Source organism: Pongo pygmaeus, chromosome 2, assembly GCF_028885625.2.
Source record: "Pongo pygmaeus isolate AG05252 chromosome 2, NHGRI_mPonPyg2-v2.0_pri, whole genome shotgun sequence".
NCBI classification, from domain to species: domain Eukaryota; kingdom Metazoa; phylum Chordata; class Mammalia; order Primates; family Hominidae; genus Pongo; species Pongo pygmaeus.
The window spans coordinates 44,760,049-44,772,450 of NC_085930.1; the positions used below are offsets into that span (position 1 = coordinate 44,760,049).

At 40.6% G+C, this 12,402-nt stretch overlaps 1 protein-coding gene across 1 annotated transcript in view; it reads left to right on the plus strand.

Annotated features, from left to right (window-relative positions):
- Positions 1 to 12,402, plus strand: part of TMPRSS7 (transmembrane serine protease 7) — a 46,643-nt gene that overhangs the window by 511 nt on the left and 33,730 nt on the right. Inside the window, exons 2-5 of the mRNA XM_063661626.1 lie at positions 2,686 to 2,935; positions 6,625 to 6,755; positions 8,955 to 9,022; positions 10,479 to 10,672. Of these exons, the coding sequence (XP_063517696.1) occupies positions 2,686 to 2,935; positions 6,625 to 6,755; positions 8,955 to 9,022; positions 10,479 to 10,672 (643 nt within the window). The remainder of the gene's footprint in view (positions 1 to 2,685; positions 2,936 to 6,624; positions 6,756 to 8,954; positions 9,023 to 10,478; positions 10,673 to 12,402) is intronic.

The window sequence follows — 12,402 nt, forward strand, 5'->3', positions numbered from 1 at the left end:
CGGAATGTTTCTCTCTTTAGAAACCCCATCCTCATTCCTGCAGGACACCATATTAAATGATGTCTGGTCTAGTTCAATTTCACCGGAAAGGATACAAGCGACACTTCACTCCAGGGGTTGACAAGGTGTTTGGCAAAAAGAATGAAGGGGCCATGAATAATTCAGAGTGTACGTGGCCACGTATTATCCCATTAATTGGCAAGATTAAAGACTGGAGGGCATAAATTTTGAAGAGAAGAGTGAGGGAGAAGAAAAGAGAAGGAGAGAACTCTTAAGGACAGTGCAAAAGAGAGATTATTTCTTTGGCACTGGCATTCCATATTGTTGCCTTTAAAAGAATGTGTGGTTAAAAACTATTTCGTCTCTGGAGTTTAGTTACTCTGACTTGTATAAATCGCTCCTTAAATGAAGCTAAACTCTTGAATACATTATTAAAGAATTCACAGCATCAAATAGCATAGGGTAGACAAGAAAATAAAAGAGGAGGAAGGGAAACAATTAAATAATGTATTTTTTACTCTAGCACATAACACTATGCACATCAATACACTTAAACCAACAATTTTCTAATCTAATGAGTGTTCTATTTCATTCTTCAATTTACTTTTAAATAATTCTTTCATTTATAATTGAGAAACTGAGTCACTAGTTCAGTGGCTGGCAATGGCAAAACAAACATATTTAATTCCTATCCTACAACCCTATGCAAATTATCATATCACCTTTACTTTTCCTTCCTACCACCCAGTCATGAAGCTGTAACTAGGAAATCAATTCATTTCTGTGGGGAACTCACTTATCTTCTTATTTTCAATCCTGCATCAGCCCAGAATTAATTGATTGTGAGAGAAAAACAATATAATACAAACATGTGAAACACACACATACACAAAAAGGACTGTGGACAGGCATAGTGGCTCACACCTGGAATCCCAGCACTTCGGGAGGCCGAGGCGGGTGGATCACCTGAGGTCAAGAGTTCAAGACCAGCCTGACCAACATGGCGAAACCCCATCTCTACTACAAATACAGAATTAGCCAGGTGTGGTGGTGAGTGCCTGTAATCCCAGCTACTTGGGATGCTGAGGCAGGAGAATCGCTAGAACCCATGAGGTGGAGGTTGCAGTGAGCCAAGATCACTCCATTGCACTCCAGCCTGGTCAATAAGAGAAAACTCTGTCCAAAAAAAAAAGGGGCTGTGTACACACATGAATCTACCCACAGAGAATCTTAACCTTAATCTCCTAACCTTCAAATCCTCTAATCTACTTTACCCCATGAAATTCAGGCCTCTCCTCCACAGCAGCTATTCAACAGAGTTGGAGAGTTGAGGAAAGAACGTAGAAACTGTTGCAGGAAGTCAGGGACCCCGAACAGAGGGAACTGCTGAAGCCATGGCAGAAGAACACAGATTGTGAAGATTTCATGGACATTTATTGGTTCCCCAAATTAATACTTTCGTAATTTCTTACGCCTGTCTTTACTGCAGTCTCTGAACACAAATTGTGAAGACCTCATGGACATTTATCACTTCCCCAATCAATACTCTCATAATTTCCTACACCTGTCTTTACTTTAATCTCTTAATCCTGTCATCTTTGTGAACTGAGGATGTATGTCGCCTCAGGACCCTGTGATGATTGCGTTAACTGCACAAATTGTTCGTAAAGCATGTGTGTTTGAACAATATGAAATCAGGGTGCCTTGAAAAAAGAACAGGATAACAGCAATGTTCAGGGAGCAAGAGAGATAACCACTGGGTCTGACTGCCTGGGAGCCGTGCAGGACAGAGCCATATTTCTCTTATTGCCGAAAATGGGTAAGAGAAATATCGCTAAATTCTTTCCCCAGTAAGGAATAACAGCTCTGGGAAAAGAATGCATTCCCGGGAAGAGACCTCTAAAATAGCCGTCTAGGAGTGTCTGCCTTATGCGGTTGCAGATGAGGGATGAAACACACCCTAGTCTCCTGCAGGACCCCCAGGCTTGCTAGGATTAGGAAATTCCAGGCTGGCGAATTCTAGTCAGATCGGTTCTCTGCTCTTGAACCCTGTTTCCTGCTAAGATGTTTATCAATGACAAAGCGTGCCCAGCAGGACATGGACCTTCATTAGCAATTCTAGTTTCACCCTGACCTTGTGATCTTGCTCTGACCTTCTGCCTTGTGATATTTTATTGCCTTTGAAGCACGTGATCTCTGTGGCCCACACCCTATTTATTTGAATTTATTAAATAAATTCCCTCCCCTTTGAAAATCGCTAATAAAAACTTGCTGGTTTTGTGGCTGAGGGGGCATCACGGAACCTGCTGACATGTGATGTCTTCCCCGGACACCCAGCTTTAAAATTTCTCTTTTTTACTCTTTCTCTTTATTTCTCAGACCGGCTGACACTTAGGGAAAATAGAAAAGAACCTACATTGAAATATCGGGGGCTGGTTCCCCCGATAGAAACCATTTCACTAGGGTTTGTATACAGTAATGTCTAGTTTATCTGATCTTAATTTTGTGACTTGGTGCAAATCAAGTTATTATACTTACGTAAATAATTTGATATACTTACATAAATATGAATGCTTAAATAGTTACACTTAGGCCTTTTAGCACCAACATCTCCTGACTGGGTAGTTTCATTTAAGATCCTGTCTACTTCTACTTGGTAACACATCTTATTTCTTTTTTTTGAAGATATCCAATATCTCAGTCCAAGTGGTCAGTGCCCAAAAGAAGCTGCCAGTGAGACAGCCACCGTTGCCGGGGAGACGACTACCATTGCCAGGAAGACGACCACCACAAAGACCCATTGGCAAAGCCAAACCCAAGAAGCAATCCAAGAAAAAAGTTCCCTTTTGGAATGTACAAAATAAAATCATTCTCTTCACAGTATTTTTATTCACCCTAGCAGTCATAGCCTGGACACTTCTGTGGCTGTATATCAGTAAGTTAAAAATCTGTGTTTCTTTGGGGTTAGGGCTTAGGGTGTGAGTCTAGCATTAGCAATGCAGCCCTAATCTGCCATAGGCATTTCTGATGGGATTTTCCTTTTTCCAATATGGATACACCATTTCCAAAACCGGTGTTGATGGTTTTTTATTATTTTGTTTTGAGACAAGGTCTTGCTCTGTCACCCAGGCTGGAGTGTAGTGGCACAATCACAGCTCACTGCAACCTTGAACTCCTGGGCTCAAGCAATCCTGCTGCCTCAGCCTCCTGAGTAGCTGAGACCACAGGTCTATGCCAGCACACCTGGGCTAATTTTTAAAATTTGTTGTAGAGACAGAGTTCTCACTATGATGCCCAGGCTGGTCCCAAACTCCTGTACTCAAGCAATTCTCCCACCTTGGCCTTCCAAAGTGCTAGGATTACAGGCGTGAACCATGGTGCCAGGCCTGCTGTTGACATTTTAAGGAGACATAAACCAGAATTCTCTTTCTCATTTCTTTTTTTTTTACCAACACCGTTTTCTCCCCATAGGAGAGGAAGAGGAGGAGATTGGGGACAGGATGGGAAGAGCTGAGAAGGATGCTCAGGAGATTTTGACTAGTTCAGAAATGTAATGCATTTGTAGCTTTAAAAAAATTAACGGAATGCTAAGCTGTTTCATTTCCTCATTCCACCCACCACCTGTTTCTAGGCAACCTTGAATTTCCGGCTCTCTGAGCTCCATTTTGCACATGCATCTTTCTCTCCTCTGTTATTACGTGTTTGTTGATCTGACTAATCCCTTTGGACAGGTGTCATAACTAAGCCCTTTCCTATAGAGTTCTCACTTATGCAACACTGCAAGTATAGCCTTTGTTGACTTGTATCGGAGTTGCCATCTATACATGTTAATATATTTGATACAAAATCATGCACCATGATACAATGTGAAATATGTAGTTATTCTGTGCCTTAGATTTCTGGCTCAGAGCTTCTAACATTCTGTAACTTCCTGAATGATAGGAGTGATAGGAGCATCTTTTGTTTTATATACATACATTTGGTTATAATATTTGATTGTAGTCCTTAGATCCTATCACAGAGCTTCTAAGAATGTCTTTTTGTATGTTAACGAAGTGACTGGTGGCTGAAAGCCCCTAGGTAACCAGAGAAACCAACCACATGCTTAGAGGATTGTAACTTTCAAGAGGGGGCTAAAGGTTGAGCTTAATCATGAATGCACAATGATTTAAAACTGACCTCTGTAAAAACCCTAAATGGCAGGGTTCAAGGAGCTTCCAGGTTGGTGAACATATCCAGTTGCTGGGAGGGTGGCATGCTCCAACTCCACAGGGACAGAAGCTCCTACTCTAGAGACCCTTCTGGACCTTGCTCTAGGTACTTCTTCATCTGGCTGCTCATTTGTATCCTTTATAATAAAGAAGTAATAGTAAGTAAAGTGTTTCTCTGAGTTCTGTGAGTCATTTTAGCAAATTGTGAAACCTGAGGGCTTTATGAGAACGGCCAATTTGTAGCCAGTTTGGACAGCAGTGTGGGTAGCCTGGGGACCTACTACTTCTGATTGGGATCTGCATTGGGAGGTGGTCTAGTAAGAATGTGCCTTTAACCTTTGGGGTCTGACATGAACTCTTGGTAGCTGCTGTCAGAATTGAATTGAATCATTGGACATCCAGTTGGTGTCTGCAATGAATTGGAGAATTGCTTGGTGTGCGGAACCCCCGCCCCCACCCCCACATTTAGTGACGGAAGTGTTATGGGAAGAGAAACAGTTTTCCTAGATGTACTCTCAGAGATATGAAAATCTGATTGGAAGGGAAGACTTTCAGGCAAAGAGTGAAGGAATACTGTCTTGAACGGTTCAGGTCACTTATGTGCACATAAATTGATCACTTGTGATTTGCTTGGCAGAATGTAGGGCATCAAACACACCATGATGCATCTCCTACCTTCAGAAAGCTCACAGATGCATTTTCTACTTTCAAAAAGTTCAGAGTTCAGTGCTAGAGAGAAGGTGTGAGTTTTTTTGCTTAAGTGATTATCTTGTGATGACAGAAGAAAGACATCCAAATTGCCCAGGGATGGCATCCAGAGAAGGGTTCATGAACTGGCTCCTGAGCGTTCATTTGATGCATCTTGAGACTGCTCATTATGCGTTGCGTCCTGGGGTAGGCATGGGAGCAGAGTGGTGAGCAAAAGATCTCTGTCCTTGAGGAAACTGGTGGGGAAGTCAAGTCAATGGGCCATTAAGACAAACACACACAACCCCAACCCGGAACAAAGCAGGTTATTTGCCGTGGTTTCTCTGCTGTTCCCCAGCTGACACATTTGCACTGTCCTAGCATTTTTATATAAAGTTTTAGAACATCCTTGTGCAGATGTAGTTTGTTGGCTTATAAAAATCAGAGAAGGCCACTTCATGGAAACAGATCAGTACAAGCAAAGGGAGACTGGTAAGGACAAGTAAGAATTTTTCAATAGAAAACAGGTTAGTCTTGATACATGAAATCTGGGCACGGAGGGTGGCCTTGAAAAAGGAGGTAGACAGAGAGACAGGTAAACAGGGAGACTACGGAGGATCTTGTACATTAGGCTGAACTGAAGAGTTAGGTAAATATAGTCTGATTTAATGCTAAATTAATTGATCTTTCTTATGTGGTTGTTGTTCTGACTGTAGAGATATATTCTCATATCGGTTGTTGTTACCGATATGAGAAGGATGCATGAGCTTCTGGAAAGAAGTCATAGCTTTCATTTGAATTTTAGAGTCTGCAATCGGAAAAAAAAAAAAAAAAAAAAAGAAAGAAATCTAGGAAGCACTTCCCTGATAAAAATTTAAAAAACCAAAAACCAAAAACCAACTGTTGTTTTATATGGTCAGCCTAGAGGCAAGGTGATCAGTCCAAGGTCACATTACCTGAAAAAACAAATCAAGGACAGGAGTTCAATCCTTCTGCCCCTTACCCCATGCTGCCTCCTCCCGTCCCCAGCCTCCCTACACTTCCTGGGGCTAAAGTGACCTTGAATGGATCTTAGAAGGGAAGCTGTTTCCTATCACTCACAGCGGTTGCAACTTCTTTTTAATTCAGCCATCATTTATTTAGCATTTCCATGTGCTGGGCCTTGTGCTAAGAGGAAATATTCTCTCTCTCTCTTTCTCACTCTTTCTTTCTTTCTCCCTTTCTCACTCTTTCTTTCTCCCTTTCTCACTCTTTCTTTCTCCCTTTCTCTCCCCCTCTACCCACTTTGTCCCTCCCTTCCTTCCCTCATATGTTTATTGAGCTTCACAGCTAAGCCAGGCACTCCCTGCATTAGGGGCTGAGGAATAAAAATAAATTACTGTTTATTCCTTCAGAGAGCCCATAAAGGAGACAGAGAGAAATTATGATAAAGCAGGGTACATATGGGCAACAGAAAAGTAACACACAAGGGCCATGAGATCCTTTTAATCTTGCTCTTAAGTATTTGCCAGAGTGGATAGAAGGAATATTCTGAGATATGGTTATTTGCTGCTGATGAAATAGATGTTGTTACCTACATTTAAAACTTCACAGGCTCTGAACCAGTTAGTATGTAGCTTCCTAAAATAAAATTATTTTAGGAGCCTCATACTGACATAGCTCAGACAATTCCTTACTGCCACACAGATGGGAAAGCCTCCTAATCTCGTTCTCTCCTATTTTACAGGTAAGACAGAAAGCAAAGATGCTTTTTACTTTGCTGGGATGTTTCGCGTCACCAACATTGAGTTTATTCCTGAATACCGACAAAAGGAGTCCAGGGAATTTCTTTCAGTGGCACGGACTGTGCAGCAAGTGGTGAGGCGATGGGGTAGAGGGGATTAGGGTAGAGTGGGTTTGCGGGGAGGTGGGGGATGAAGCTGGAGGGGACCACAAGTGTCACAGGTGAGCAGGGTTTAGGCAAGTAGAGGGCAGGGTAGACAAAGGAAGGTGTCAGAAGAAAACATGAAATTTAGCACATCTTGGCTGTAAGATAGAATTTCTCCCCCTGCCCCCATGCTTCAACATAAAAAAAAGATTGGCTCTCTCAGCTTCAGTTTTTCTCAACCGTAAAATAAAAGAATTGGAATCAGATGACCTTTAAAATACCTTCCAGTTCTGAAGTTAGATGCATACCGATTAATTCCATTATTGTACACATTTATTTCAATGTTGATGCACTGGCAATCTCTTCATTGTAAAAAAAAAACTTTTTCATTATAGAACTAATACATATTTATTATAAAAATTAGCAAAATCCAGATGATTATGTTTTAAAAACTAACATCTTCTTTAACGTCATCACCAGAGATAAAGCCCCTTTTTATTCTGAAATACACAGACATAGAGAATAGTGCAATATTGGAATATTATATTCAGTTTTATAAACTAACATTTTATCTTAGCATGCTATTGCATGTTTCTATGCAAGTAAATCTTCCTTAAAAAAATGTAAGTTACAATAGCTTCAAAGTTAGCAAATCCCTATTTATTGGATGTTTAGGCTGTTCCCAATTTTTGCTGTAGATAATGTGACAGCAAAACTGCCACATTCTTTGTGAGTATCTCCGATTACTTCCTTAGGTGATTTCCTAAAAGCATAATTACTTGGACAAATAGAAAAGTATCTATTCATGGCTCTTGGCACATATTACCAACTAGAACGTTGCTGTCAATTTGTATTTCCACGGTACTGGAGAGGGTTGTCATAGTGATGACCTTGACACAATGACTGGCTGTGTAGAAGGAGGAAAGGTGGTGAGAGAGAGAGCACATCAAAGACAATAGTGCTCAGAGCAGCTTTTACTTATTGAATGCCTGCTATATACCGGGTACGTCACTAAACCCTTTGCCTCTAATATTTATACAGTCCTGTGTCACTTAACAATGGAGATACTGTTGTACAGACATCATAGAGTGTGTGTACACATACATAGCTGGAATGGCCTACTACACACCCAGGCTAGATGGTACTGCTCCTAAGCCACAAACCTGGACGGCATGTTACTGTACTGAACAGCGTATGCAGTTGTAACACAAATCACTAGATGATAAGAGTTGCTCAGCTCCATCATAATCTTATGGGACTACTGTCATATATGTGGTCTGTCATTGATCAAAATGTCATGTGGCATATGACTGTATACCAATTATTTCTCAAGTTATCCCAAGGAGGTGGGAGTGTTTTGATTACCACTTTATAGGTGAAAAAGAAAAAGAAAAAAAAAATCCTGCCTAAACAGGTTTAGGCAACATGTTCTGTGTTGCACAGTGAATTTAAATTTCACAGCTTATATTGTTTCCACTACACTTCATAATTTCTAAGGGTTAAATTTTTTTGTTTTTTAATCTTGGGCAATTATGTAGGTGGTTTTCAAATTATGTAGGAAGGGGAATACTAGAGACAATGACTTGGGAGAAGAGAGTGAGTTTGGTTTTAGAAATGCTAGGTGAGGGCCAAGAAGGTAAATCGATTGAAATAGAGCTCTCCTTTGAGATCCAATTATGAAGTTTTAAAAGGGCTGGGGCCCTTCCCTAGAGTTTGTTCTGAAGGGGCTGGTAGACCTGGCTGTGGGTACCACTCGCCCCCTAGTGGCTAATGTGAGAATGTGTTCTTAAGAATATAGTCCACGCTGGTGCACTGATAGAAAAGACGTTGGGTCAGATACTGTACTACGAAAATGTGCTTAAATGAGTTTGATTTGTTAACTATGGAGAAAATTAACCTTTGCAGTGGGTGGAATACAGAAGTTAAGTTTGAGTTTAAAGAGAGCAATAAATGACTGAGGGTCACTGATTTTTCACAGATAGCAGAATGAAAGTAAGTCACTCAAGATTGTTGTGGGAAGAATTTATTTGAATTCAAGAAATAATGTCTGGGTGTGGAGTTAGGAGCCTTTATTTTGAGGCTTGCACTTCTTCTTGCTGGCTGTCAGAGCTTGGGCCTACAACATTTAAGATACTGTAAAAGGAAGTCAAGTATGAAATACTTCAGATACCTCAACTATTCTTTTTCAGATAAACCTGGTTTATACAACATCTGCCTTCTCCAAATTTTATGAGCAGTCTGTTGTTGCAGATGTCAGGTAATCCATGTCCCTTGTTTTCAGATTTCTGTGTTCATTGTTCTAAAGTCCATTCAAGGCTATGAAAAGGCTGAGATTCCACCATTCCCAAGTAACTTCTCCAAGTAACTTCTCCAAGTAACTTCTTGGAGGTGGTTGGGGATTCATACTGTATTAGCACAGGTAGTGACTCAACTCACTGCCCTGCTTTCATGATGTGTTTTTGCTCTTTATCCACCAAATCCCAACCTTCTCCCCATAGCTAGAATCCTGAACCCCTATAGCAGTGCTGCTGTGCAAAATTGCCATAAACTTGTCTATCATATTGGGTGGAGGGTGGAGGCAAAAATAAAGCACAGACCATGATTTCTTAATGTTCAGTGAAAAACTGGTCACTAGAGATCTTCTGAGAAAAAAGGGGATTCATGGTCAAATAATTTTTAGAAAAAATTGTGCACCATATATTATATCCCACCCCCACCCACTCCCAATGTATCTGCAGAGATTCACAATCCACAATCCACTTTGACATATTCAAAGCACTGAGAAGCCTTGGAGTATAGCAACTTGATTAGTTTCCTTAACCTTCCATTTCCCAAGTCATTTACTGCAGAAGGCCCTGTTATGTTCCTTTCATAAAACATGGCAGTATTTATGCCATTAGGAGCTCAGGCTCTGGGGGCAGACTCGAAACCAAGTTGGGCTTAATTACTGGATCTGCTACTAGCTATGTGACTTGGAGTTGTATTTGGCTTCAGTTTTCTCACCTATAAAATTGGAATAATAATAGGACTTTCTCATAAGATTAAATGGGATAAAGCAGATTTAGCACAGTCCCAGACATGGCAGAGTATCAAACATTATAATGGTTTTAATTTTTTTTTTTTTTTTTTGAGACAGAGTCTCGCTCTGTTGCCCAGGCTGAAGTACAACGGCACAATCTCAGCTCACTACAACATCTGCCTCCCGGGTTCAAGCGATTCTCCTGCCTCAGCCTCCTGAGTAGCTGTGATTACAGGCACCTGCCAGTATGCCCGGCTAATTTTTGTAGTTTTAGTAGAGACAGGGTTTCACCGTGTTAGTCAGGCTGGTCTTGAACTCCTGACCTCAGGTGATCTGCCTGCCTCAGCCTCCCAAAGTGCTGGGATTACAGGCGTGAGCCACGGCGCCCAGCCATGGTTTCAAATTTTAATGGCATTGAATACTGATTGATATCCATAGAAATAGCATATTCTCCATGGAGACGCAACTATACAGTAATGGTTTTAGATTAGAATCCAACACTATAGTCTGAATACATATAACGTGATGCTGTCCTTTGCCAATCTTCATAACAGATGTCAATGACTACCTAAAGAAGGGAGCTAGCTTCAGTTGAAGGATGTGCTCACTGGCCTTACCTTGAATCTATCAGCTGGGTACTTCTTCTCTGTAAAGTCCTGTGAGGTCCCTGACGATCTCTCTTTTTTCGTTATAGCAGCAACAACAAAGGTGGCCTCCTTGTCCACTTTTGGATTGTGTTTGTCATGCAACGAGCCAAAGGCCACATCTTCTGTGAAGACTGTGTGGCCGCCATCTTGAAAGACTCCATCCAGACAAGCATCATAAACCGGACCTCTGTGGGGAGCTTGCAGGGTCTGGCTGTGGACATGGACTCTGTGGTACTAAATGGTGATTGTTGGGTAATTTTCCTTTAGCATTCCTTCCTGCAGCACTCCTGATACTTGCCATGATTACAGTCAACATTGTAATGAAGCATTACAATGTGGGATTATCCCACAATCCCAGTAGCGCAGGATTAACTGAAGACATTGGAGCTATGTTAGTAAAGGAAATTGCTAAATGTTGTATACAGCGATTGAACAATAGATTTGGGGACAATATACATATGAAATTGAATGTATTACTGTGTACCTCTACCTACCTTTCTTCAGGTCATGCATCGTCAAACTAAGTCCCCAAAGAACGAAGCCCTAGACAAGAAAGAATTTTGCGTAGGTTTATCTTGTTACTTTACTTGCCCAGACAGAACTGTCCCTTTACTGCATAATGTTGTCCAACACTCCAAAACAGCTTGCTTCATAGCCCCAAATGCAAATCTCATTGTTTGCCTTGATAATAAAATGGTTTAATGATTGCATAACTCAAAATTTATGCAGTTTTCTGTTTTGATTTAAATTTTTATATAAAATACATACATGAACATGTTATAAATATATTATAAATTTATGTGTATTTAAAAAATATTTAAGTATCTATATTATATACACACACACATACACTAGGCATATGGTAGGTGGCTGACAAATATTTGTTAAATAAATGAAAAATCTCAGAAAATTCTGTATCCCATGTACTATTTCATATATAGGACTAATATCATATTTGTTTGGTTGCTTTCTTACCTTTGAAAATATTTGAAACTTGCAAGTACAATTTCAAGGATACAAAAGTAAAGAGAGTAGTGAACTCTCATTCACCCTTTACTCAGCTTCGACAACTATCAACTCACTCACGACTACGCTATTTGATCTCTAAATACCTAAACAAATACCTCCTCCTCACTGGATTATTTTAAAGTAAATCCCAGATGTGTTTGATTGCTTTTAAAGAAGGACGGAAAATAATTTTTACTAAGCAAAATTCTAACGAAATGAAATGATAGGATTCGGTCTCTTCTCATGTGCTTTTTCAATGCAGCTGGGCTTCGATCTGATTACTCGTCAACCATAGGATCTGGTAAATTCTTTCATGTGGTTCCCCCTCCCCCCACGTTAATATTGTTTTTGGCTATAATTTTCATTTTCTAATTGATGGTATTTGTTAGTGCTCTTTTAATTGCAAGTGACAGAAATGCATTCAAACTGCCTTAAGCACAAAAGAAACTTGACTGGCTCATGTAAGTGGGACATACATGGAGTGTGCTGGTGTTAGTCATGGTTGAGTCTAGGATCTAAAATAAAAATATCATCAGAACTCTGCATCTCTGCCTACTTCTATGGAGGCTTCGTTATCAAGTGTGCTCTTCCACGGTGGTTGTAACAAGGACCACCAAGCAGATCCAAACTTATAATTTATCATTTTCTAAACCATGGTGAAAACCACCTCCACGTATTTCCTGATTGCTCTTGCAGAAGTCCTGGGGTTGACTCTCATTGTCTGGATTGACTGACATGCCTGTTCTTGAAATGACTTCTTTGACTCTGATTGGCCAGCCTGGGTTATGTGCCCACCTCTGAAACTAGGGGTGAGTTTAACCCCAACCAAACTATATAGACAAGAGTGCGGGTAGTTTCTAAAGGCGAAATGCAGAGCTGTTACCAGAAGGCAGGGGAGTGGACCTAGGCTGGCCATATGTCCTTCACATGACCTCTTTTGCCCTTTACTTTTCTATAAAGTTT